Here is a 27,569-nt window from a genome sequence, read left to right as displayed (position 1 = left end):
ACATTGACAGTATTAGCTTTGGTATCAGCTGTGGAACTTTTAAACATTCCATTTAATAACTGAAAGGTGTTGTCACTAAAATAGAAAAGATTGCATTAGATACCAAGATGGTTATTTCAGCCAGGTGTACTGAGACACAATACCTAAAACAAATCACCTTGTAAGATAGAACAGTCTGTTTATACTGATTATCCCAGAGGTTTCAGCTGTCCCTGTCTTTGGGCCTGTGGTAGGGCAGAACATCGTGGTGGGGGCGCCACCATGCCCCCCCATGGGGTGGGGAGAGGAAACATCCGACCTCGTGGCGTCTGAGCTGACCTTGGTTAGGCCTGTGATCTTGAGTTGGAGGCTGGCCTGAGTAAGTAGTGAGACTGAGGCTCAAACAATTAAAAATCAACCAACAAAACCCCTGAGACTCCAACCACGGCATCACTTCCTTGTGGGAAATCTCCCTCAGCTCCACCTGTGCACAACACCTGTACACAACACCTGAGCACAACACCTGCACAGGGCTTCAGTCGCTACAGGACCGTGCCTTTCGGAAAAGACTGTATACTCCTTGGGGTTAACTAAGGCTAGGTGAGATCCTGCCTCTACCACTCTTGGTTTTATGATCCAACATAGATATTTTTGCCTGTTTTAATTTGTAGACTGCTCTCTGAGCCAGTCTTTTCCAGGCCATCAGATGCTTGGGGGACTTGGATCCCCTCCACTCAGAAATACGGATTCATTCCAAGGCGCAGAGCCACGTACGCTTCACCGTTTTGGGACTCGGTGGGACTCACCGTGGGGTGTTCGTTTTTGGTAGGCCATGCTGGTCTAGGATCTCACTTCCTATGGGCGCGCTCTATTTGGATCCAGGGAAGGAAAGAACATGGATCTCAAGTTGGTGCCAGTTCCGTTTCAGCCAAACTTCAAGCTTAAGCAGGTCAGGTGCACAGCTGTTCCCGTGCTCTGGCGCCACCTGCTGGAGACAAGACACGGCACCAACTTGAGATCCATGTGGTGGAGCTAAGCTGTCCTCACGTCAGCCAGGAAGGCAGGAAAGACAGAAGTAGAGGCCCCAACGCCCCAATTGTAGGGCATGCCCCAATGTCCTAATTTCCTTGCACAAGGCTCTACCTTATATCTGGCGCCACTTCCCAACAGTACCATGGGCTGAAGTCAAATCTTTCAAGCCCATGGGCATTGTGGGGGCATAGATTTTTCTATAGCACGTTCCATCTGGCAGGAGGAAAGAGTTTTTCTCTCTGAGCTGACTTAGCACTCACAACCTATTGAGCGCCCACAGTCTAGGCTCCTGCTCTTCCCGGCTGGCCTGGTCCCCCGGCGCATGCTTCTTCAGTTTCACCAGAACGCAGCCTCCTACCCTGCTGCCCCCAAGAGGACCGACCCTGAGCTCTACCCTTGTAGGACACACTCAAACGCCCTTTCAATACGGCTTTATCCCTTCTCTAAAACTGTATTCCCATCACAACTCTAAGTTATATACTAACTTGTTGGCTTCTTTTTCTTTTTTCTTAAGCACTTGTTTTACTCAGGTGCCTGTGTTTCTCTGTCTGTCTGTCTATGTAGGTATGTGCACGTTGAGTGCAGGCTTCGGTGGAGGTCAGACGTGTCAGATCCCCCTGGAGCTGGAGTTAAGGCAGAGGGGAGCTGCCTGATGTAATGCTGGGGACAGAGCTCAGGTCCTCTGCAAGATTAGTGTGTGCTCTTAACCATGGGCTGTTTCGCCAGCTCCAGCCTTCTTGTCTTGCTTCCCCTACTGCACTGTCAGCCCCACGAAGTGGCAGTGCTTGCCACTTTACCACTGCACCTCCTAGAAGGAGGCCTAGGGCCTGTGGGCAGCTCTCATTGGATCTTAGTCCTGTTGCTGAAGGCCCGCTGACCGCCCCCTACTGTAAATGTGGAGGCAGAGAGCCTAGGGAAGGGTGCATTAAGACTCAGCTACACACAGGGGTCATCAGGTGTGAGCATGTGCAGGCAACCAGGGGCTGAGCACTGCTGGGGACATTGGGCACAGGCAGCCTGGGGTCCCCAGTAAGCTGTGTCATTTTAAAAAGGACAATGAGGGGCTGGAGAGATGGCTCAGAGGTTAAAAAGCACTGCCTGTTGTTCCAAAGGTCCTGAGTTCAATTCCCAGCAACCACATGGTGGCTCACAACCGTCTATAATGAGATCTGGCGCCCTCTTCTGGTGTGTAGGTATACATGCAGGCAGAACACTATATATAATAAAAAATAAATAAATAATTAAAAAAAAAAAGGACGAGGGTCCTCCCTGAACCCCAGTTTCTCCTGTGCATGAAGATGACCATGATGCAGTTGGACAAGGCAAGCATTTAGAAGCGTGTCTGGTATGTGCCATGTGTTCACCCATGATGACTACATGATGACAATGACCACCAAGGTGATGTGTGTTAGAATGCAGTCCTTGAGGGCCGAGGGCGAGCTGTAGATCGCAGAGGCCTGTGCATTTCCAGTTGCTGTATGTATCAGAGCGACGCAGTCACAAGTTGATGTTAGATCCCCCCCCTACAGACCTCCCAACCCCCCCCTACAGACCTCCCAACCCCCCCCCTACAGACCTCCCAACCCCATCCTCCTGCACAGGGGCCCCCAAGAGCACCACGACTGGCTTCATCTAGCACCCCAATTGCTTCCAACTCGCAATGTCTGTGTTGTCTCCACTGAGAGGTGACTGAGCATACTCAAAACTCTGAGGGAGAGCTACCAGGTGCAGTCCCAGGGGAGGGCCCCTCCGTCAACCCTGGCACTGGTCAAATTCTGTCCTATCAACAGCACATCTTTCCTCCTAACAGTCAAGCCTTGTTTCACTTTGTTAAAACCCACCTGCAGCCCACCCTTGAGGAGTTGCATTTCTTATTTATTTACTTGTTTATTTATTTCATTAGTGTTCTTGCCTGCATGTATGTCTATGTGAGGATGTTGGACCCCCCCCCCCCTGCCCAGAACTGGAGTTACAGTTTGTGAGCTGCCATGTGGGTGCTGGGAATTGAACTTGGGTCCTTTGGAAGAGCAGCCAGTGCTCCTAACTGCTGAGCCATCTCTTTAGCACTGCATTTGTGTTTCCTAAGGGCTATTACTTACTACCCCTTGTAAAATCTGTCAGATGTCCGTCCCCAAATCCCCAGCTCCAGATATCATAGCTCCCCTCCTTTTCCTACCCACCAGGCTAGAGGCTGTCGCCCCAGGACTGACTGGCACCTTGACTTTACCCACATGCCCATAGTCAAATGTGTTAGGTATTGCCTGGCCTCTCCCTGGCTCCCTCCCTAGCCTGTCATCTCCGCTTCCTCCTATGGAACTTCACTGACCACTGTCAACCCTGGCCACACACCAATGGTTCATCCGCAATCAACATTGTCCCTCCCCCCTGCCCCCTAAATGGCAGGTAATGTGTGTGACCCCCACAGCTGCTGAGCTTGAGGGCCTCTCTCCCTGGAGCCACCTATCCCACCTCAAGCCCTTTTCTCCCCCACTTGAAGAGAACTTCCCTTTCTACATATCAACCGCAACAGGAAACTTAAAGTTTCAGAGGACACCAAGAGCAACTTTGTCCCCAGATCCAGGAGAACTCCCCTTCATTCTGGTAGCCATGCTTGACTCTACCAGACCGGATATACGTTTCCCTTCTCCTTTCCTTCCTGTTTGCTTCTATCCAGGATAACTCTTAGATATGGAGATTCAAGGGTCAAGAAACCCTCCCTGATAACCGGCACTCCAAATAGGGTCTGGAAATTGCTCCATAGCAGGTTGTCAGGAGCCAATTAGAATTCTCATCACCCCCATATCTACTCCTTCCTTTAATGACTTTTTTTTTTGGGGGGGTCTCCTTCCTCTCTGATCGGACAGAATGTTACTGTAAAGAGTAGCCAGACAGATATGGAGGCTGCACATACTGGCCTGGCCAGTGCCACTCACCATTCCTGGAACCCTGCCCTAATTCTCAAGTCTGTCTATGAGATAAGACTTTCTACTTCTATATCAGGGAGCCGTGGAATCCCAGGGGCGAAATGGGCACGGCTGTAAAGTCTACCATCACTTCAACCCCAGGCACCCAGTAAGCACAATTAATATGTAGAGAAAATATGTCCCAATTATCCAACCCCTGGAGATAGGGGAAGGAGAGGAAAGAGGTAATCACACTATTCCAGAGTCACTGCCTCTTTAATATCCCCCTCCTAAATGATACAGACCTGTCCTTTTTGTCTCCTGCTGCAGACTCTGACCTTAGCCTACGGGCTTATTAATGCCACCCAACCTGGCTGCTTTGGAGACTGCTGGTCTGGTCGTTCCTCCTGGAACCAGCTCACAGCTTCGCCAGTGACCCTGTCATAACCTTACCTCAACATTTACCAACTACCCTGACCCCGGTGTTGCCATGACTCCCTAACTTTTTCATATCACCCTCTTTTGCATGGTAAACTGTTTTAAGGCATCCGGGGCACATTCTGTAGGAGCATTAAATTCCTTAGACTGCAACAAAGCCATAACCCTTGATAACTCATCTCAGCCCCGGTGCCCCGCAGTCCATAACACCTCTGTTCTTTACGGTACTCGGGTCTACCATCACTGCGTGCCTGCTGATTGGTTTACATGCTAACGTTTCTCTTCCCCCAGCTGGGGGTGATACGTGGAGAAGAGCCCCCTACTAATTCAGGTTATGGACTCAATAATAAAAGGGCAGTTCAGATCTTGCCCCTCCTGGATGTTGCAGGAATAACTGCGTGTGTCACCACTGGAACAGCAGGACTGACCACTCCTAACCCTGTATCTCCAGTTTTCTTCCCAGGACGTCCAGCAGGTGGCCCAAACTATACTCAGTCTTTAAGGAGAAATTGAGTCCCTGGCTACAGTAGTAGTCCAGAAGCAATGGGGCCTAGATCTTCTTAGAGCTGCAAAAGGAGGTTTTTGCCCCTTCCTCCAAGAGGAATTCTGCTTCTATGTCAACCAATTGGGTATAGCAAAAAATCCCAAAACCAAAAACAAAACCCATGAAAAACAAACAAATAAAAACCCCAAAATCCAACAACTCCAAACAGACCTTCAAAAACTTAAGAACTGACTCAATGCCTCCAACCCCTGGACCTTTCCCATACAAAGTGGGTATTACCTTTTTTTTTTTTTTTTTTTTTTTTTTGGTTTTTCGAGACAAGGTTTCTCTGTGTAGCTTTGGCTGTCCTAGACTCACTTTGTAGACCAGGCTGGCCTTGAACTCACAGCGATCGACCTGCCTCTGCCTCCCAAGTGCTGGGATTAAAGGCGTGTGCCACCACCCCCGGCTTTTCTGCTTTTACTAATTATACCCGGCTCTATCAGTTTCGTTTCTACATTTCTCCAATGACAAATTTAAAAAAATTCTAATTCAACAAAAGCCAGTTACTTTCACAGGATTACCAACCACTGGCCACAGAGCCTGGTGCTGACGGTGAGGACGGACAGTACGCGGAAGATGACGACACCCCCCAGACAGCAGGAAGTGGTGTAAAGAGCACTACATTCTTATCCCCTCCTCACCACCACAGCCTTCTAGTTCTTCCTCTTTATAAAAAAATGAAAAGGAGGAATGTTAGCAACCAGGCACCTCCATGGCCAGTGCCAGGATCCCCCTACAGCCGGGCACATCATTGCTAACTGCACCAGGACCCCCCCCCCACAGCAGCGTACATCATTGCTAACAGCACCAGGATCCCCCCACAGCAGGGCACATCATTGCTAACTGCGCTAGGATCCCCCCAAGCAGTGTACATCATAGATAACTGCACGAGGATCCCCCCACAGCAGGGCACATCATTGCTAACTGCACCAGGATCCCCCCACAGCTGGGCACGTCATTGCTAACTGCGCCAGGATCCCCCCACAGCAGGGCACGTCATTGCTAACTGCACCAGGATCCCCCCACAGCAGCATACATCATTGCTAACAGCACCAGGATCCCCCCACAGCAGGGCACGTCATTGCTAACTGCACCAGGATCCCCCCACAGCAGGGCACGTCATTGCTAACTGCACCAGGATCCCCCCCACAGCAGCGTACATCATAGATAACTGCACCAGGATCCCCCCACAGCAGGGCACATCATTGCTAACTGCACCAGGATCCCCCCACAGCAGGGTACATCATTGCTAACTGCACCAGGATCCCCCACAGCAGCGTACATCATTGCTAACTGCACCAGGATCCCCCCACAGCAGGGCACATCATTGCTAACTGCACCAGGATCCCCCACAGCAGGGCACATCATTGCTAACTGCACCAGGATCCCCCCACAGCAGGGCACATCATTGCTAACTGTACCAGGATCCCCCCACAGCAGCGTACATCATTGCTAACTGCACCAAGATCCCCCCACAGCAGCGTACATCATTGCTAACTGCGCCAGGATCCCCCCACAGCAGCGTACATCATTGCTAACTGCACCAGGATCCCCCCACAGCAGCGTACATCATTGCTAACTGCACCAGGATCCCCCCACAGCAGCGTACATCATTGCTAACAGCTGACATTCCACACATTCCCAGTGTTGCAGGAGCACATGTCCTCTCCATGCCCTCGTGCCACATTCCATTATAAACGTCCTGTTCCTCTCCCACCCCTCCCCCCTTTCTTTTTCCCTCCACCCTTGTCCAGAGGCGACCTCTGTACGCCCTCTCCCAATAAACCTCCCACGTGAGATCTGCCGCATGGTGTGACCTTATGGCAACTGTTGTTTAGACCTTAACAATGAGGCCTCTGACACTGAGCACCACGGGAGGAAACAGTCCTTCCTTCCTGCTCCTTCCTCAGTTTCACTTATTATGTTGGTGGAGAAGCCTTGTTCTAACCCTCAGCTCTGAGCCTGTGGACGCTGGTGAGGGGACAGAGACAGGGCTTCATGTTGTCACCCTGAGTCGCCAGCCTTGAGAGATCCTCTAATGTCTTATGAGCCTCCACTCAGGCCAAAGTGGGATTTGTGGCTTCAGTGCCAAAAAGAATTTCAGGCAGAGCCAGTTTGAAGCAGTGTTGGAGGGATGTTTGTTTGTTTGTTTGTTTGTTTTGTTTTGTTTTTAAGCTTTCCCTAGACCGGGTTTCTCTGTGAAGCCCTGGCTGTCCTGGACTTGATTTGTAGACCAGGCTGACCTCAAACTCACAGAGATCCGCCTGCCTCTGCTTCCTGAGTGCTGGGATGAAAGTCGTGGGCTAGCACAGCCCCGCAAAGATGTTGGAGATCTTTTTAAAGACATCTGAGGCTGGGACACGATGGGTAAGGAAGAAAGGTATTCAAGAAGAAAGACGAAGACACATCCCAGTGTGAGCATGGGCTACTCACGGGGAGGGTTGGCATGTTTTTGTGGACTGGTACAGTTTACCCTTGTTCATTCCAATGCTGAGCTCTCCATCCCATTATTTGGTTTGAATCTAGACACTGCGCTGTGATGTTTATATTAAGATTTATATCTCAGCTTTGTGTAAACACGTCACCATTTGTTCCCTGTATTGCCGATAAAAGCTAACTAGCCAATGCTGAGCAATACAGAGGATAGGGTGGGAAATCCTGGTCCGGAGAGGGGAGGAGAAAGAGCAGGAAGGACAGGAGGGGTGCACGGCGACAGGACCAGGAAACATCAGGAGAAGTGAACCAGACCTAGAAGATGAGTGAAGAAGATGTATAATGTGGGAAATCTGAATGGGAGGAAGCTAGACTTGCTTGGAGGTTTAGGATGGAGTAATTATTGCTCAGCATTGTGCGCTAGGCTAATTAAATAGATCCTAGCCTCTCTGTGTGGTTATTTGTGTATATAGCAGGTTAAGGACTGACCACTGATTTACTAAGATAATAAATCAAAAGACTCACAATAAATTGTCCTAGCATTAACCATATAGACATGTGGTTCTTAAGGTACATCTCAGAAGATTGCTAAGAAAGCTTCCTGTAAAAGTAACATTTATTTGCTTGAGGTAACTGTAGTTTTGGAGGCTAACTGCCACCCATCTGCTAACCTAGGCCTAGTCCTGGAAGCTTCTAACCTCCTAATCTAAGAGTCCAATCTAGGCCTAGGATGTTTCCGGCTATTCTTTCTGAACTCTGACCGTCTGGTTCAACTCAGAGGTCCTGGCTCAAACTCCTCTCCTAGCTGATTGATGCAATCTGGCTTCTCTCAGCTTCTGACTGAATTGCTCTACTTGGCTTCAAAGTAACTCTAGCAATCTGTTCTAATCTTCTGGCTCCTTCTCTGACTCCTGCTGTCTTTACCTGATCTGGCTTGATCTCTCTTCAACCTGTCTCTGTAAAACTCTCCTGGTAGAACTCCCTCTGAATTCCAGGAACTGAACTACCCAGAACTCAACTCCACTGCACTGCCTCGCATCTCACTGATCTACTGAACGGCCCCAATGAACTCAGAGCTCTGCATCCTGTGTCTCCTGAGTGCTGGGATTAAAGGCATGTACCACCAGGCCTGGACCTAAGCTTTTCTTTGCCTAGAACATGCTGACTAGCAGGCTAGCCTTGAACTCAGAGATCTGCTTGCCTGTGTCCCCTGGAGTTAAGGTGTGTCTGTACTCCAGCTGGATCACCCAGACCTAGAAGGTCTTTGGATGTGATCTCCTCCCAGAGCAGCCATGTTCTGAATTAACATTCCTCTACAGCTGCCCTCCCTGTCTTCTTCCTCCTTGGACAAGTGGGATCAGAGGTGCCTCAGGTGGAATTACAATGTGAGGAAATGAACCTGGACTCCACTAAGGTTGCTCTGAGGGTGTTTTGTACATGCCCTTTCCCTGAGGAATGGGTTTCTGAGGAGATTCCGGGTTTATAGCCCGCAAGAGGGGAGGGAAGTCAGTTATTATTTGTGGTGGGATTCTTGTTTGGTTGGTTTTGTTTTGTTCTTCCTGGTGAGAGGTGTTAGCCAGATTCCTTGGTGTCCCAGTCAGCCTCTGCTGTCACCTTGACACAAACAGTGACCTGGCAGGAGGGAAGCACAGCTGAAGACCTGCCCTGATCAGACTGGCCTGTGGCCGTGACTGTGAGGCAGTTTCTTATCGCTGTTTGGTGTAGGAGGTTTGCTGTCCTGGTGCAGGTGCAAACAGTCAACAAGGCACAAAGTCTGACTCCCAGGGCCCCCACTCTAAGGAGGTGGCCACAGAGAGCGAGCCAGTGGGCCGCTGTCCTTCATGGTTTCTACTCCTGTTTCTGTTTTAGCTCCTGCCTGGCTTCTCCTGGTGACGGAGTGCACCCAACAACCAACAGACCCTGTCCTCCCCTCCTTGCTTCTGTCATGGTGTTGATCACAGCAACAGAAAGTGAACTAGGACACAGGACAGGAACTTCTTTCCCTTCCCATGATGTCTCCAGAAGTTCCCCTGTCATCTAACTCTGCGTCCTCACTGAGGACAATGAGATGACAGGATGTCTGCCTGGGATATGACAACCATGGTGTCAGAGACGGGCACATAGGGTCACTCTGGAAAGTCTTAGAGCCACAAAACCCCTGCTCTGTTACTACACTGCCTGGTTATTAACTAGAGATTTTTTTTTTTTTTTTAAAGAAAGACATGTAGTGGGTGGTGTGGCTCACACCTCTAATCCTAGCACTGGGGAGGAAGAGGCAGGTGGCTCTCTGAGTTAAGACCAGCTGCGTCTACACAGTGAGTTCCAGGACAGCCAGATGCGCACAGGGAAACCCTGTCTCAAACAATAGCAATAATAAAATAAATTATAAATAAAAGAAGGACATGCAGCTAAAAGTTCCATAGTGGTTTCTAGAGACTGCAATTTAAATAGGAAGGTTAGGGGTAGAAGGGGACATGGGGTGGGAGGTGTGATCCTTTCCCCTGTGTGACATATTGACACTGCTAACAGGATTAGCATATGTTAATGGACACACAGCATAGAACTGGGGAGTCTCTTCTGCTCCTGCAGCACAGTGTGAGTTTGGGGCTCTCCTCCCACACCTGGGGCAGGAAGTTATAGCTTGTGATAGGCTTCCTGCCTGTGCAAAGTGTCATCATCTGCCACCTTCTTTCTCATCAAAGTGGACAGGCTGTAGTACACACACCTCTCTCCTCAAGAGGCTGCAAGTGTATATACAACTGTCTCTGACTGTTTTTGCAAAGAGTCACAGAGGAAAGGCATACAGAGTAAAATAATTAGGGTCAAGCAGAAACCTGTCAGGTTTTCTCCAGACATTCCACACAGACTAACTGAAGTCTTCCAGCCTGGTGAACTTTTCCCTTTTCCGTGTGTGTGTGTGTGTGTGTGTGTGTGTGTGTGTGTGTGTGTGTGTGTGTAGGTCAGAGCCCAACCTGAGGTACTCTCTATTACTTTGCACCTTAATTTTTGAGACAGGGTCTCTCACTGAACCTGAAGTTGATATCCTGGCTAGATTTACCAGTCCCCCAGGAGGATCTATCTGGTTTCCCTTCCCAGCCCAAGCACTAGAGCTACAAGAACATGGCAGCACACCCAGACTTTATGTGGATCCTGAAGTCCCGAACTCAGCCGATCATCTCCTCAGCCTTCCATCCTGTTTTTTGGCATGGGATCAGTCACTAACCTAGAACTCAACAATTTGGCTAGTCTGGCTGGCCACTGAGCTCCCAGAGACCTGGCTGTCTCCGAACCTGCAGCATTGGGACCATTTGGGCCAGCACACCTGCCTGTCACACCTACATGAGCTCTGGGCATGGAGCTGGGTCCTCCCTCATTTCCCTTGATCTTTACGGTAATGTTATACACGTTGTGGAACGGGTTTCTGTTGGTGTGTGTTTTCAGACTGGTTTTATGATTTTGGAAAGAGAAGAACAGTAGTGTGCTGAGCTTTTGCTACATGACGGGGATCATGTCACAGCCTTGAGAATTCCCTGTGTCTCTTCCTGTGGTCAAGTTGCTTCCCATGTACATCTTTAGTGAACTTTTCCCTTTGTGTGTTTACATGTATTTGTGTGTGCACATGTATGTGATGTGTGTGATATATGTAGGAGTATGTGCCTGTGTGCCTGTGTTTCTGTGTGGTGTGTGTATAAGTGTCTGTTCAAATGTGTGTGCATGGGGGTGTGTTGTGTATCCTGTGTTTGTGTGTGTATACATGTATGTTTGTATGTGTCTGTGTGCATATGTGTGTATGTATGTATGTATCTGTGTGCTGTGTATGGTAGAGTGTGTATGTGATGGAATGACTGTGTGTGTATATGCGTGTGTATGTCTGTTTGTGTGTGGGGGTGTATTTGTGTGTATGCATGTGCCTGTGTGTGTACCTCTTTGTGTATGTGGTGTGGTATATGTGTGTGCATGTAGGAGTGTGCATGAATGTACCTATGTTTGCGTGTGATTCACTTCGTGTGTGTGTGTGTGTGTGTGTGTGTGTGTGTGTGTGTGTATGACTGGTGGGATATTTTGCAGACAACTGATCCCATTGCTAACTCTGAGACTCTAAACTGGGAAAAACCTCTTTCTTTTGCCCTGTGGCTTGGCCCTAGCACACACCTTTTTTTTGTTGTTGTTTTTTAAAAATCTTTTATTTAATTTTAACTTATGTTCATTGGTGTGAGGGTGTCAGATCTTGGCGTTACAAGCAGTTGTGAGCTGCCATGTGGATGCTGGGAATTGAACCCGGGTCCTTTGGAAGAGCAGGCAGTGCTCTTAACCACTGAGCCATCTCTCCAGCCCTAGCACACACCTTTAATCCAAGAGCTTTATGTCAGCAAGAGCTAAGGAAAGCCACTGGTAGGTCAGGAGGAGGAGCCAGCAACTAGTTGACGGGGAGTGAACCTAAGAAAACACCACAAGGAGGAACAGAGTTGAAGGGTATTGAAGACAGAGTGGAGATACAGAGAGGGCTTTTCCTTCTGGGATGCAGGTTGAGTAGGAAGGCAGCTGGGTGCGTTCTCTGCTTCTCTGAGGTAGCAGGCTTTCTCCCAAGCCCCTGGCTCCTGAGTCTTTATCGGTAAAATCGAACGTTTAGGATTTTGCACTGTGAGTACTGCTTAGGCAGGAGGGGGACCTTGCTGTCTCGCTCCCGTGTCTGTCCACATGGCTTAGCACACAGAAGAGACTCTATGTGAACCAGGAAAGGTCATGTGTGTACGTGACCCATAAGTGCTCATGTGTGTACGTGACTCAAAAGCGGTCATGTGTGTACTGGCGCTGTGCAGTTAGCAGTCGCACTCTGCAGGGGAGAGCTTCACTCAGAGGTGAAAGGGCTGCCCCCGGGCTTACCTAGAGGAGATGTAAGAGCCCGTATGAGAAGATGCTCCCAGGTTGTCCCTGACCACAGGAAACCTGCAAGCCTTCTGGTATCATTCCAGAAGCTGCTGGGTGGGCGCTCAACGGCAGGAACACGAATGGGTCTCTTGAGTTGACAAAACAGGAAAGCGAGGCCGTCAGAGTAGCAGCGAGCTGGGCCAGACCCTTCTGGACATGGGCAGCACCAGACCCAACTGCACCCAAAGAAGGAACGACGCCAGGAGGGTACATAGGTAGGAGGAAATGGAAGAGGAGGAGCAGTAGGAGGAGGAGGAGGAGGAGGAAGGGAGGGAGGAGGGGATCAGTGGGCAGATCCACCAGAGGAAGAAAAACACAGAAGCATGGAGGAGAGAGAAGGCCTTGGCTAAAGGGTGTGGCTAACGGGGTGGAAGGAGTGGGAGGACGAAGAGGCGGAGGTGAAGAGGCGGAGGAGTACGATGAGGAGGAGTTGGAGAAGCAGCAGTGGACGAAAACAAGGAGGAGGAAGTTGAGGAGGAGCAGGAGCAGGAGGAGGAGGAGTAGCAGGGAATCTGTGGACAGAGGCGCCAGAGCAAGAAAAACACGGAAGCTTGGAGCAGAGTAAAGGCCTCAGCTAAGGGGTGTGGCTAACGGAGGAAAGGTGGGCGGAGACATGTAAGTGGTGCCCAATGAGCGTTCGGCTGCTGTAGGGAGGACTGGCCGGAGCCTAAGCGAACAGCAAGGAATGCTGGGAAGCTGAGGCAGAGGGCTGGAGCAGCTGGAGCTTGAGGGATTCGTGGAGGGACTCAGGAGCCCCATGCCCTGTCTGGAGTAGCCCGTGGGCTGCATCATTTCAGACCCTGGGGCTCCTATGGCCAAGCTGGACCTCTGATGAGTCGTCTCCTTGAGGGGCCACAGTCTTCCCATCTGCTCAGTGACAGCCATAGGACAGAGGCATTAGGCAGGGATGTGAGTCGCCTTCTCTGTATTTGATGGGGTCAGCTGGTGAGTTGGCTTTTGGGGTTAGTGGGAATCTACTTACCCTGGAAGGGATTTTGGAGAATGTCGCTTTAGACTTGGAGGCTCTGTCCTGAGTTGTTCACAGAGCTTTCACAAGCACCTCCTCTGTAGGTTCTGTAGTTTGGAGGTGTGTGGAGAGAGAGTGTATGACCCAACTTCCACATGCTTGAGCCTCTATTTTACATTATTATTTTACTTTGTCAAGCTGAGGATTGAATCGAGGGCCTTGTGTCTCCTAGGAGGGAGCCAGGGTCTCTGAGCCTGGACAGAGGAGGAATCCTAAATGGGGAGCCTCACTGTGGGTTGGCATCTATGAATGAGAAAATGAGAAAAATGATGTGATTGATGCCACCCACCTGTCAGGCTGGTGTGAAGGGGCCTATCACCTCTGTTTCCCAAAACTCCTTAGGAGACGGCTGGCTGGGGTGGGGATCTGTGTTCTGATATTGTTATAACATGAGCTTATATAAATGATGTACTCTTATTTATTTGTGTTTTTGCTTTGTTTTGTTTTGAGACAGTGTTTTTCTGGGTAGCCTAGGCTATCCTGGACACCCTTCGTAGACCACGATGACCTCAAACTCTCAGAGATCCACCTGCCTCTGCTTCCCAGAGTGCTGGGATGACATGCATGCTCCACACGCCCAGCTCCTTTCTTTCTTTCTTTTTTAAAATTTTATTCTTTTGCACCATGCCCCATGCCAGGCAGTGGTGGGCACATCTGCTGCCAACCCATTTGCATTCCAGTCTCGTGTTGATGTTCCAGGGCTCAGGTCAAAGAATGCAAACAGGAAACCGAGGCACAAAGCCTGAGTCCACAGGCACCTCTCTAAGGTCACCACCCGTGTCCTGCTTCCATTGCTGAACTGTTGTAACCCTCAACTCTGAGCCTGTGGACAGTGGAGAGGGGACAGAGACAGGGCTTAACGTTGTCACCCTGAGTTGGCAGCCTTAAGAGTTCCTCTAGTGTCTATGAGCCTCCTCTCAGGCCAAACCGGGATTTGTGGCTTCAATGCCAAAAAGAATTTCAGGCATAGCCATTTTGAGCAGAGTTGGAGATCTTTTTAAAGACATCCGAGGGGAGGACAGCAGGGGTGAGGAGGAGAAGTATTCAGAGAGGAAGACAGTCCCCGGTGTGGGTGTGGCTCCTCACGGGAGAGACACAGTGCCCTGTCCTGGCTTTAACCATATAGACATGTGGCTCTCAAGGTCCATCTCAGAAGATTGCTAAGAATGCTTTCTGTAAAAGTAACTTTTCTTTGCCTGAGGTAATTGCCATCTTGGAGGTGTACTGCCTCTGTCTGCTCACCTAGGCCTAGTCATGGAAACTTCCAGCCTATGTACATTCTAATCTAGGCCTAGAATGTTCTCAGCCACTGAGACTCACTGCTGAGTAAGCTCACCTTTTCTAGCTCTTTCTGAACTCTGGCTGTCTGGTTCAACTCAGCTGTCTTGGCACAAACTCCTCTCCATACTGATGCAACCTGGCTTCTCTCAGCTTCTGACTGAATTGCTCTACTAGGCTTCACACTAGCTCTAGCAATCTGTTCTAATCTTCTGGCTCCTTGTCTGGCTTCTTCTATCTTCACCTGTGTCTGGCTTGATCTCTCTTCAACCCGTCTCTGTAAAACTCTCTTAGTAAAATTCTTCTGAATTCCAGGAACTGAACTACCCGGAACTCAACTCCACTGCACTGCCTCGCAACTCACTGATCCACTGAACGGCCTCACTGAACTCAGAGCTCTGCATCCTGTGTCTCCTGAGTGCTGGGATTAAAGGCATGTACCACCAGCAGTGGACCTAAGCTTTTCTTTACCTAGAACGTGCTGACTAGCAGGCTAGCCTTGAACTCAGAGATGTGCTTGCCTGTGTCCCCTGGAGTTAAGGTCTGTCTGTACTCCAGCTGGATGACCCAGACCTAGAAGGTCTTTGGATGTGATCTCCTCCCAGAGCAGCCATGTTCTGAATTAACATTCCTCTACAGCTGCCCTCCCTGTCTTCTTCCTCTTTGGACAAGTGGGATCACAGTGAGGCTACAGAGGCGCCTCAGGTTGATGAAATCAAAGTGGATGTCACTAAAGTGTTTTGTACATGCCCTTTCCCTAAGGATTGGGGTTTCTGAGAAGATTGCAGGTTTATAGTCCACAAGAGAGAATGACAGTTATTATTTGTGGTGTGATTTAGTGTTCTTATTTGTTTGTTTTTTTGAGTTTTTGTTTTTGTCTTGGTCTTGTTCTTCTTGGTGAGAGGTGTTAGCCAGATTCCTGGGTGTCCCAGTCAGCCTCAGCTGTCACCTTGACACAAACAGTGACCTGGCAGGAGGGAGCACAGTTGAAGAACTGCCCTGATCAGGCTGGCCTGTGGCTGTGACTGTGAGGCAGTTTCTTATCGCTGTTTGCTGTAGGAGCTTTGCTGTCCTGGAGCAGGTGCAAACAGTCAACAAGGCACAAAGGTGTGACTCCCAGGGCCCCCACTCTAAGGAGGGGGCCACAGAGAGCGAGCCAGGGTCCCACTGCTTTTCATGGTTTCTGTTCCTGAGTCTTTATTGATAAAACCAAATATTCTGGATTTTGTTTGTGTGTTGGTGTGTTTGTATGTGTTGTGTGTGTGTATATTTTTGTCCATGTGTGTATATATGTATGTATGTGTGTGCCTGTGTGTGTTCCTCTAGATGTGTGAATATGTGTGTGAGTGCCTTCCTGTGCCTGTGTCTCTGTTTGCATGTTCAGGCTGTTCTGCAGGAGCTCTGTTAAGGTGCACAGGGCTGTGTCCTGTCCCCAGCTTGACACAGGCCACAGCCCACTCAGGAGGAGCAAAGTTCCTCTGTGTAACAGCTCTGGCTGTCCTTAAACTCTCTCTAGTGCAGGCTGGCCTTGAACTCACAGAGATCAGCCTGCCTCTGCCTCCAGAGTGCTGGGGTCAAAGGCCTGCTCCACCACACCCAGTTGTACTTTCATTTCTAAGCAGGATACAAATGGTGCTGGTGATCTCCACCAGAAAGTCAAGCTATTCTGACAGGGACAGGGATCAGCAGCAAGATCAAGTGGGCTTCTGGCTGGCTGTGGGATTCTAGGCAAGTGCCTCACCTCGCCAGCCTCCATTTTTCATTCTCCAGGAAAGAGGAGTTTGAACTTCCTGCCAGCTCATCCAGAAGCAAGTGTCGGCACAAGGCTGGGTCACCTTAGGAAGTGGCCTCAGTGTTTCAGCCATGAGAGTCCTGAGCACTGAGCCCCATGAGAGGGAGGAAGCAGTCCCTCCTTCCTGCTGTGGGGACAGTAGACAGCAAGACAGAGGCCGATTCTTAGTCCATATCCTATCCGTTGTCACATGCCCACCAGGACCAGTCTGGGTTCTGAGTGAGGTTATATTTGGAGGACAGCGCAGAAGCCACTTTTGCCGAGGCAGCACGTATAGTCAGGGTCTTCTGAGAGTCCTCTGAGTGTCAAGTCACCCTTCACCTCCCTGGCAAATGACCAGCTGACCCTTGGGGAGAGTGTCCTGCTCACAGTTTCACTCCAGAAGTCTTCCTCAGACCGTCTCCACCTTCTCTCACTGAGTTCATCTGCGGCTAGAATCGGGGCTTCCGGCCACGGGCTCTTCCTTTCCCGGCAGTCCTTTTCCCAGCGGTTTTTCTTCCTTACATTGTGCACACTCCTTTCTCCTTGGGTTTGGGTGCCCGATTGGAAGACTCCTTACCTTGGCCTCCAGCGATACGCTGTAATCTCTTTTGTTTTTCATTTTGGTCCTTGATGTGTGTGGCGAGGAGACTCTTTGCCAGGTTTCCGGTCTGCCTGTCATTTGCCATTGCTAACTTTCCCTCTGGGCGTTCCCTGTTATTATAAACTTTTTCTGCCACTACTGTAAAATCTGGGATCGACTTGTCATTCATCCCCTCAACCCTCTGCAGTTTAATATTGGGAACAGCCTGACTACCAGAAGCCATGACCACCTTGACCTTGTTCTCTGGGCCTTGGGTTCCATGGTTGTGTATTGTCTGAGAGGCTTCATAATTCATTTATGGGAAAGCTGTTGGGCTTTCTTCCTTTTTTTTCCCGGACATCCTCTATTGTACCTATATTGGTTATCTTCCAAGGCACTAATTTGAGACCTGCCAACAGAGTCTCCTGATAGACTCTGGGCTTCTCCCCACCTTCAGCAGTTTCGGGGCCCCATCTGGGTCACGAGAGGGGGAAGACATAACTGATGGTGTCCGCATGAACAGTGGGTTGTCTATTGTTGCCCGGAACCAATTTCCAGGCCTCCACCTGGATGTGCTCCCGTTCCTCAGTGGACCAGCCCTTAAGGAGTTGCTGACAGTAGTACCATGTTAGCTGATGAGTGAATAAAACAGAATCTAACAAATCAGTAAGTTCTCTAGGATTATCAGGGAATTTGGCATTCTGAGATCTCTTATGGGAGAGAGCACTAGAGGCAAGTGGCCAACAGTGATGTGGCTGGCGCTGGTTGTCAGCCACTGGCCTCACACACCTCAGGGGCAAGATGGTGGAATCTTCAGGTCCTGTCAGGACCACCTGTTGGGTCTGCTTTTTGCATCCTGATGTCTGAGCCATCCTGACCTCCTCCTCTTGCTCCAAACTGGCCTTGTCTCCTTCCCCTCCTGTCCCCTCCATTTTGTGTGCCTGACCTGGAACTGGAACATGTGGCTGGTCTTCAGGGACGGGATTGGGAGATGAAAGATAGGGAAGAGGAAAAATAAGATCTTCTCCAGCCCCCCTTGAACAACTGGGTAATTCGGCGCCGTGGGTTTGGTTTCATGTCTGTTTCCCACCGCCTCTCTCTTTTTGTGAACTGTAAACTTGGTCCTGGTTTGCTTCTGCTCCTGTGGATGTTAAAAAAAAAAAAAGCCTTCACCCAATGCAGGGGATTTTAAATCCAATCTTCCCAGACCATGGTGTAAGGTACTGGGTCTCTGTGGCCAGTTTGAGACTGGAAACTTACATCCTTAACTTTTTCAGTTGTCTATAGATCTAAAGCGCTGCCAGCCAGCCAGCCCATTCCAAAATTGAGCTTCAGAAAGTTAATGAGTTTTCATTTTTTAACCTGTATGCTCAGATTATGAGCATGAGTCTTTCTTTTTTATAAAAAACAATTTATTTATCTAATATATATATACAGTCCTCTGCCTGCATATACACATTCATGCCAGAAGAGGGCATCAGATCATTCTAGATGGCTGTGAGCCAGCATGTGGTTGCTGGGAACTGAACTCAGGATCTTTGGAAGAGCAGCCAGTGCTCTTAACCTCTGAGATATCTCTCCAGCCAGTGTATATGATTCTTAACATCCCTAAAATTGTCTGTCATGAGAGAAAGGGAAGTCTCAACAATCTGTCCCATCTCAGTCAAGTACCAGGTCACAGAAAGACAGAGAAACACAGAAAGAACTAACCACACAGACAGAGACAAGCAGTCTTCCAGGCCAATGAAGGCAAAACCAAGGATGAGGCAGAGGCTCATTTCCCAGCAGGAGCAGCCTGCTTTGCCTCTTCCAACTGGGGAAGGGTGGAATACAATGCCCTAATCCCCTTCCAAGTGGGGTCTGGAACGACTTCTGGCACACTGGACTGAGGAACCGTCAGTGCATCCGTTTTGGCAATGCCGGTCTACCAGAAACGGGCCCTGACCTTCACAGGCACACAGACAAATACAAAGACACAGTTGCTTACCAGACGCTTTGGCCCCTCAAGTTAGGGGTCCTGGAGGGTTGTTTTGGGGATCCCAGATGATCCCCCAAATGTTATGCCCAGATTGAGAGACTCCCCAAAGACCAATCTGGAGCCACTTCAGATGCAAGTTCACAAGGGTCATCATTTATTCAAGCCTGGGCAGGACTTCCTCCCCTGCCAGATGCAACACATTGGGAGTGAATGCCCCAAATGCAGAAAATGTGTGATATTTATAGGTTTTAGACAAAGAAATGGGTTTTACAGTATATGATTGGATGACATTTGAACAGACAGACATGTCTGTCCCTGATTGGCTGTTGCTATGTGCCAGACCATTTGTGGTCAGTTTTGCAAGCATTAAGTATTTGGACTCTGGATACTTTCCCAGAATAGCTAATTGTCTGTTGCAGGGGAATTATCTGAGGAATGCAAGGCTGAAGTAAATACTGTGATTTTCTTCTTGATCTGAAGTATAGCTCCAGGTCATGGTTAGCATGATTGGAGTATCTTTTTAAAAAATGAAGTTAATCCAGTTCCACATTGTCAGCCTGAAGTGTTCTTCTAATGTGTTATGAGCCTCCTCTCAGGCCAAATTGGGATTTGTGGCTTCAATGCCAAAAAGAATTTCAGGCAGAGCCAGTTTGAAGCAGAGTTGGAGATCTTTTTAAAGACATCCGAGGGGAGGACAGCAGGGGTGATGAGGAGAGGTATTCAGAGAGGAAGACAGTCCCCTGTGTGGGTGTGGCTCCTCACGGGAGAGACACAGTGCCCTGTCCAGACTTTAACCATATAGACATGTGGCTCTCAAGGTCCATCTCAGAAGATTGCTAAGAATGCTTCCTGTAAAAGTAACTTTACTTTGCCTGAGGTAATTGCCATCTTGGAGGTGTACTGCCTTCGTCTGCTCACCTAGGCCTTCCAGCCTATGTACATTTTAATCTAGACCTAGAATGTTCTCATTCTCTGAGACTTATTGCTGAGTAAGCCCACCCTTTCTAGCTCGTTCTGAACTCTGGCTGTCTGGTTCAACTCAGATGTTCTGGCTCAAAGTCCTCTCCAAACTGATGCTACCTAGCTTCTCTCAGCTTCTGACTGAATTTCTCTACTAGGCTTCACACTAACTCTAGCAATCTGTTCTAATCTTCTGGCTCCTTTGGTCTTTACCTGTGTCTGGCTTGATCTCTCTTCAACCTGTCTCTGTAAAACTCCTGGTAAAACTACCTCTGAATTCCAGGAACTGAACTATCCAGAACTCAACTCTATTACACTGCCTCTCAATTCATTGATCCACTGAACGGCCTCACTGAACTCAGAGCTCTGCATCCTGTGTCTCCTGAGTTCTGGGATTAAAGCCATGTACCACCAGCAGTGGACCTAAGCTTTTCTTTGCCTAGAACATGCTGACTAGCAGGCTAGCCTTGAACTCAGAGATGTGCTTGCCTGTGTCCCCTGGAGTTAAGGTGTGTCTGTACTCCAGCTGGATGACCCAGACCTAGAAGGTCTTTGGATGTGATCTCCTCCCAGAGCAGCCATGTTCTGAATTAACATTCCTCTACAGCTGCCCTCCCTGTCTTCTTCCTCTTTGGACAAGTGGGATCACAGTGAGGCTACAGAGGCGCCTCAGGTGGAATTACAATGTGAGGAAATGAACCTGGACTCCACTAAGGTTGCTCTGAGGGTGTTTTGTACATGCTCTTTCCCTGAGGAATGGGTTTCTGAGGAGATTCTGGGTTTATAGCCCGCAAGAGGGGAAGTCAGTTATTATTTGTGGTGGGATTCTTGTTTGGTTGGTTTTGTTTTGTTCTTCCTGGTGAGAGGTGTTAGCCAGATTCCTTGGTGTCCCAGTCAGCCTCTGCTGTCACCTTGACACAAACAGTGACCTGGCAGGAGGGAAGCACAGCTGAAGAACTGCCCTGATCAGGCTGGCCTGTGGCCGTGACTGTGAGGCAGTTTCTTATCGCTGTTTGGTGTAGGAGGTTTGCTGTCCTGGTGCAGGTGCAAACAGTCAACAAGGCACAAAGTCTGACTCCCAGGGCCCCCACTCTAAGGAGGGGACCACAGAGAGCGAGCCAGTGGGCCGCTGCCCTTCATGGTTTCTGCTCCTGAGTCTTTATCGATAAAATCAAATGTTATGGATTTTGTTTAAAAAACACAACAGTGGTATGTGTGTGTATATATGTTTGTGCATGAGTGTGTGTGTGTGTGTGTGTGTGTGTGTGTAGTAAATGTGGGAGTATGTGCCTAGTGCCTGTGCTCCTGTGTGTGCATGCAGTTCTGTTGTGTATCTGTGTGTATCTGTGTGTATTCATTTATGTGTCTGTGTGTGTGTGTATAAGTGGGTGTGTGCATGTGTAACAGTATGCACCCAACAACCAACAGACCCTGTCCTCCTTCCTTGCTTCTGTCATGGTGTTGATCACAGCAACAGAAAGTGAACTAGGACACAGGACAGGAACTTCTTTCCCTTCCCATGATGTCTCCAGAAGTTCCCCTGTCATCTAACTCTGCGTCCTCACTGAGGACAATGAGATGACAGGATGTCTACCTGGGATATGACAACCATAGTGTCAGAGACGGGCACATAGGGTCACTCTGGAAAGTCTTGGAGCCACAAACCCCTGCTCTGTTACTACACTGCCTGGTTATTAACTAGAGATTTTTTTTTTTTAAAGAAAGACATGTAGTGGGTGGTGTGGCTCACACCTCTAATCCTAGCACTGGGGAGGAAGAGGCAGGTGGCTCTCTGAGTTAAGACCAGCTGGGTCTACACAGTGAGTTCCAGGACAGCCAGATGTACACAGGGAAACCCTGTCTCAAACAATAGCAATAATAAAATAAATTATAAATGAAAGAAGGACATGCAGCTAAAAGTTCCATAGTGGTTTCTAGAGACTGCAATTTAAATAGTGGGAAGGTTAGGGGTAGAGGGGGTCGTGGGGTAGGGGGTGTGATCCTTTCCCCTGTGTGACATATTGACACTGCTAACAGGATTAGCATATGTTAATGGACACACAGCATAGAACTGGGGAGTCTCTTCTGCTCCTGCAGTACAGTGTGAGTTTGGGGCTCTCCTCCCACACCTGGGGCAGGAAGTTATGGCTGGGGACAGGCAATAGAGGTCTGAGCTGGTATGCCTGGCTCCTGTCTGCCTTTTTGCTCGAACATAGCCTTATAGCTAACCCTGAGCGACCCAACTCTCCGCATTCTTGATCCTACGCCCTAGCTGAAGACCGTATCTTGATAGATTTTACAGTCCCAGGGAACAGGGGGTTCTTTCAGTACTGGCTTACAGCTTTGGTTTTGAACTTATGAGGAATCCCATTCTCCAGGGAAGCCACATTTCCTGTTCCTTTCTGTGCAGCCGGTGGCCTTGCCTTCCACTTTGCAAAGAATGCAGATGTGGCCCCAACCCCTGAGACATAGCTCTTTCGGAGGAAGTTCCTTTGTCTCCTGTGGTCTAGTTGGCAGCTCTTTGAGCTGCTGCCTTTCCACCGCCCATGCCTGCTCCAGAGGGTCCCACACTCGATCTCCTCCAGCCCAGTATAGGAGCGGTAGTAATTCCAGCATTAAAATGGAGGCCCCTGAATAATCTCAGAGAGGGACTCACAGCCATACTCGTTCTTGTGACTTCTTGGAGCTTAAAGCTTCTATGTGAATCACCACCCCGACTTGTTCCTAGCTTTCCTGGACCGCTCTCCCTCTGTAGTTTTTTGTTGTTGATGTTGTTGTTTTGGTTTGGTTTGGTTTTTTTTTGAGACAAGGTCTCCCACTGAACCTGAAGCTCATGGATTCAGCTAGGTGGGCTGCTAGCTGGGTACACATTGGCCAGAGTTAGGTACCACTTTGTCTCCGTGTCCCATCTTCATCCCTGGGTTGGATGCAATGTTTGGTTGTCAACTTGACTATGTCTAGAATTCACTAAAACCCAAATGGCTGGGCACACCTGGGAGAGTTGGCTTTTTATTTTATTTTTTTCTTAATTAAATCATCAGATGTGTGAAGACCCACTTAATCTGGATCATTGAGGTGGGAAGACCCACTTCTAATCTGGACCACACTTTCTGCTGATGACCTATATAAAGACATGGAAGAAGGAAGCTGGTCTCTGCCTGCTTGCTCTTGCTCTCACTAGCAAGTCTATCCCCCCACTGGCATTAAAGCCTGCTTGTTTAGGATTTTTGATGTATATTATAGACCAGCTGACATATCCAGCCTTGTGAACTACTGGATTCTTGGCTCTATCATTGGTAGACAACCATTGTTGGACTAGTTAGATCACAGCCTGTAAGCCATTCTAATAAATCCCCTTTATACACACATACATACATAATGCACATATATTCTGCATGTATAGAATGTGTAAACAGATATGGAGTATATACATATAAGTATATGTACACACATGTGTGTATATATTCATTTGTTCTTCAAGCTCTGTTCTAGAGACCGCTGCCTAATACACTGGGGTTACGAGTGCGGGTGTGTCCACCTCAAGCTTTTCACATGGATTTGGGAACCTGAGCTCAGGTCCTTATGCTTGTGTGGTGGTCACTCTACGACTGAGCCATCTCCCTGATCCCCATCTTTCTTTGTAAGCAAAGACAAGGCAACTGTGTTAGAGGGGATGTGATCAAGTCTGTAGGATTTCTTTCCCTAGAAAAGAAAGGGGGGAGAAGGAGAAGGAGAAAGGGGTGCACGCGTGCATTTATATCAGTGTGCAGGGATGTATTCACTTTTGCTTTCAGCTGCCGTCCACTACTGAAGCCGTTAGCCTTACTAATCGCATTCTCCCAGCACTGGTTATTTCAAGATCTTCTAGCTTATTCCTTGTGTTTTCAGCCATCAGTGTATATTTCAGGGCCACACCTTCTTTCTGGCATAGTGCACTCAGGTTCTTTTTACATTTCTCTTGTCAGATTCTAGATGAGCTACTTCTCCACGGAGCCAGGTTCATCTCGTTGGTATTTAATAGATCCAGCTGTGTAATCTGCTGAGCCCACTCTGTAGGCTAAGGAGCTTGCTGTGCGGGCCTGATGACACCAGTTCAGCCCCCAGAACCCACATGCAAATGAAAAGGGGGACCTGACTCTAAAACATTGCCCTCTGACCTGTGCGTGTATGCCATGGCCAACAACCCCCCTCATATACATAGCATGTGTGTGTGCATGCGTGCAACGTGCACACGCATGTGCACACACACTCACAGACAGAGAAATAAAAATGTAAAAGTTATTCTCACAAGTTTATTCTATTTGTTTGATTTTTGGATTGACAGACAACTTTACATACTTGTATGGCACAATGTAAGTACATGCACATCGAGCAACAAGCAAATCTGATTGATGATCTTATCTTATTCCCAGAGGACAGGGAGAGATTGGCCAATGTGTACCTATGTTTTCTCCTAGGTTATATATTTAGGTCAGCTAATTTTTAGATAAGGGTCCAGTTTTATTATTCTGCCATTGCCGTCTGGATCATTTGTTCAAAATAGAGTTCTCTCCTCATTGCACACCCTTGTCAAAGGTGAGGTGAACATGTACATGTGCACATGTGTGTGTGTGCATTATATATATGTATATATATATATATGTGTGTGTGTGTATGTATTATGTTTCTTATAATTTCAAAACCATAATGCCCCAGTTATTACAGCTTTGTGATATATTTTGAAATCAGAGAGTTTAATGCTTATAACTTTTTTCTGTCTCAAGTGCTTTGTCTATTTAATGCCCTTCTTAGCTCATTGGACTGTTATCTATGGAGATCGCAGACTGGATAGTTCATAAAGACTAGAAATGTATTTTCTTATTATTTTTAGATTGTGGGAATTCTAAGACTAAGGCACTGACGTCTGATGAGGGATGTCTTGATGTGTAAAAACTGAGCAACTCACAGAGGAAGCGCCTTCATGACTAATGATATCTCCTCCTTCTCTCCCTCCTCCTCCTCTTCCTCCTTTTGAGACAAGGTCTCATGTACCCTAGGTTGCCCTCGATCTCACTATGTAGCTAAATCTGGCCTTGAACTTTTGATCTTTCTGACTCCACCTCCCAAGTGCCTGGGTTACAGGTATGCTTCAGCATACTTGGTACCGAATGAATCATTTCTCAAAAGTGTCACCTCTTAACACTGTCAGGACGGTAGCATCTGAACTTGGCAGGACACCCTCAAAGAAAAGTGCTGTCTTTTTGTGCCTCCAAATGAATTTTTGGATTTTAAACATTTTTTTTAAATAAAAAAAGCCATCTAGATTTTGATAGGGTTTTTATTACATCTGTAGATCATAGAGTATAGCATAATGTTTCATGATAATAATAATTTATATGTCTAGTTAGTGAAATATATATCACCATGACTATTGATGTATTAAAAGTGTTGTAAATTTTCATATGTAATATATAGGCTACTCTGTGCTGTAATAATTGAGTCTTCCATCTGGCTACAATCAGAACTATTAGTAACTTTTATTACATATTTCAGAATGACATAATGCTTCAATGGTAGACTATATAATATTTGATGCACATACCAAAAATTTGTTTCAATGTCTATATATTTTTTTAATCTAACTAGAAATCGTGGGTATGCCAAGACTGATTACCCTGAAATCAATGTGCTAGTTCTTCTTTTAATGAAGCTTGTTCACCACAGAATAACCAAATATTTAGTGTAGGCCCTGCATGGTTTTCAAAAGTCAATTTTACGGTGTTCAGCACTGATAAACACCAAAGGGCTGAATGTGGCATAGCCACTGGACCCAAGCATCTGCACACAACGATGAGTTGGGTCATCATTCCACATAACTCTCAAGGAGGAGGCGATGCTGTCCCAACAGTACATGACCAAAAAGAAACTTGATAGCAACAGAATGGTGCAGACGGCCCTCCGCTCTGGGGATGCTGTGGGAGTGCTGTGAAGGTAATGGGTCTGCCTCTTATGCCTGCACAAGACACTCACCATGTACACACTGCAGAGCACCATGAGCCCCACAAAAGCAGCATCCCGGAAGACAGCCAGCACAGCAAGTAAGTGTCTCATGATGTCGCTAAAAGGCCAGAGAGAACAGGATTTAGTGACCACTATAAGAATGTGTGACGTCATGTTACCGGTGGCAACAATGGAGTTCAGGAAACCACTAATGGGCATATAGAAGGCCCACAGGGAAAGAAAGCAACACAAATTGTGATGTAAGGAGTTAGGCTTGAACTTTGCCAAGCGGGAACTTCTGGGGCTGAGGATGGTGACCTGAAGGATGGTAAGGTGACACGTAGCACAGATGGAGATGCTCCTCATCAGCCTGTACAAGGAGATAACTGATTTACATGTGGTGTCATCCCAAAAATTCTGGGACTCAAAAATGTCTGTAGTTAGGAAGGCCATGGCGAGCATCATCACTATGTGGCTTAGGGCCAGGAGAGCGATGATCAAGTTGATGGGCTTGTGCCTGAGCTCCCGAAAGAACGCGACCACATGGGTGAGCAGAAGGATGGTATTGGCTGAGATCCCAAAGGCAATTTCAGAAAGAAAAGCATCTCTTATGCCATTGTTACTGTACAATAGGCTGTTTCTGTTCATCTTATGGGGGAAAAGAAACACACACAGCATATCTGAAAGCAAAGCAAGAAAAGGCGTTTATTAGCTGTTGCTGTCTTCATCCATCTCAGCAGACACCATGGCTGTCATGGAAACACGTGAACTAACCACAGTGTACCCCGCTCTGTCTCCTTATGCGCTCTCTCTCTTCTTCCATCATGTTCTAGTCATTGCTGGGTTCTGCACCTACTGCTAGCTCCCTCAGTACATGTGCTTTCTTAGACAATAAAAATTGCCATATGGTAGGTAGAGCAAATATTATCTGATTAATACCCTAGGGCAAAAACAATGTCTTATTTGGTTTTAATCCTCCTCACCTTCCTCCTTTCCCTTTGAGACAGGATTTCATGTGGCATAGGCTGGTCTCGAAGACATTTTATAGCTAAGAATGACCTTGAATTTCTAACCCTCCGGCCTCCAGCCCTCCCAGTGCTGGCATTACAGGTATGTTTGCCTGCTTTGTGTGGTGCTTGGGATTCGACTTGGTCACTGTTCAGGTGAGGTGAGCACGCTACCATCTGAGCTATACCCTAAACCCCACGATGTACATCTTCTCGATCATCAGTACATAGTAACAGTTATATCTTTTGGGCAGACTTAAATGAGGAAGTTGCATAGAAACGGAAACGAAACTCTTCCAAGCGGAGTGTCATTGGATTAGATAAGCACACGGATACATTATCGGTATCAGTAACATCATTATTATCAGGGCTAACCTTATTCTAGCTGATTTATTACCAGACCAGATCTTGATACGTCAACAGAGGGAATGTTGGTACATTCGGCTGTGATTTCACACTGGTTGAGTGTACTCTATGATTTGTTGCGCTGCAGGTATGATCTTAAGTAGTCTGTAACTCCAAGGCCCTGTCATCTTGTCTCTGCATAGTCATAGTTTAGATAGTAGTTATCTTAGACGAGAAAAACAGAACAAACATGAGAATGTATCTGGTGTATCATCATGTCTACAGAAATGCAGCAGTTGCTTTTTTATTGTTACGCAGTTTCTCATGCATGTGACTTGGGATGTTTAGTACGGCTCCTTTAATACTTGATTAATTCAGTC

General features: G+C 47.9%; 1 protein-coding gene and 3 long non-coding RNA genes across 5 annotated transcripts in view; 2 read left to right on the top strand and 2 right to left on the bottom strand.

Annotated features, from left to right (window-relative positions):
* Positions 1–101: 101 nt before the first annotated feature.
* Positions 102–12,337, bottom strand: LOC311600910. The gene is made up of 3 exons (XR_014780407.1): positions 12,217–12,337; positions 786–967; positions 102–354 (listed from the first exon to the last, which is right to left on the bottom strand). It is a non-coding gene; the product is annotated as an uncharacterized lncRNA (long non-coding RNA).
* The window catches only part of LOC311600895, a 64,069-nt gene continuing 43,251 nt past the window's right edge, over positions 6,752–27,569 (top strand). The window contains exon 1 of the long non-coding RNA XR_014780396.1: positions 6,752–7,313. This is a non-coding gene — a long non-coding RNA (uncharacterized lncRNA). The remainder of the gene's footprint in view (positions 7,314–27,569) is intronic.
* On the top strand, positions 13,056–15,013 carry LOC311600907. 2 transcript variants are annotated; one of them, XR_014780405.1, is made up of 2 exons: positions 13,056–13,170; positions 14,882–15,013. It is a non-coding gene; the product is annotated as an uncharacterized lncRNA (long non-coding RNA). The 2 variants fall into 2 exon arrangements; XR_014780406.1 differs by having other exon boundaries at positions 13,111–13,206.
* LOC311592031 (vomeronasal type-1 receptor 90-like) lies at positions 23,845–27,382 on the bottom strand. The gene has a single exon (XM_084771962.1). The coding sequence runs from the start codon at positions 26,513–26,515 to the stop codon at positions 25,598–25,600; it is 918 nt and encodes a 305-aa protein (XP_084628088.1). The 5' UTR covers positions 26,516–27,382; the 3' UTR covers positions 23,845–25,597.

This window comes from Acomys minous (genome assembly GCF_964271855.1).
Source record: "Acomys minous genome assembly, chromosome: 1".
Taxonomy (NCBI): Eukaryota; Metazoa; Chordata; class Mammalia; order Rodentia; family Muridae; genus Acomys; species Acomys minous.
This window is presented reverse-complemented; position numbering and strand designations above follow the sequence as displayed.

What these genes read in the sequence shown, in the direction of transcription:
- LOC311592031 (XM_084771962.1), bottom strand. Translation starts at nt 26,515, where the DNA reads ATGCTGTGTGTGTTTCTTTTCCCCCATAAGATGAACAGAAACAGCCTA.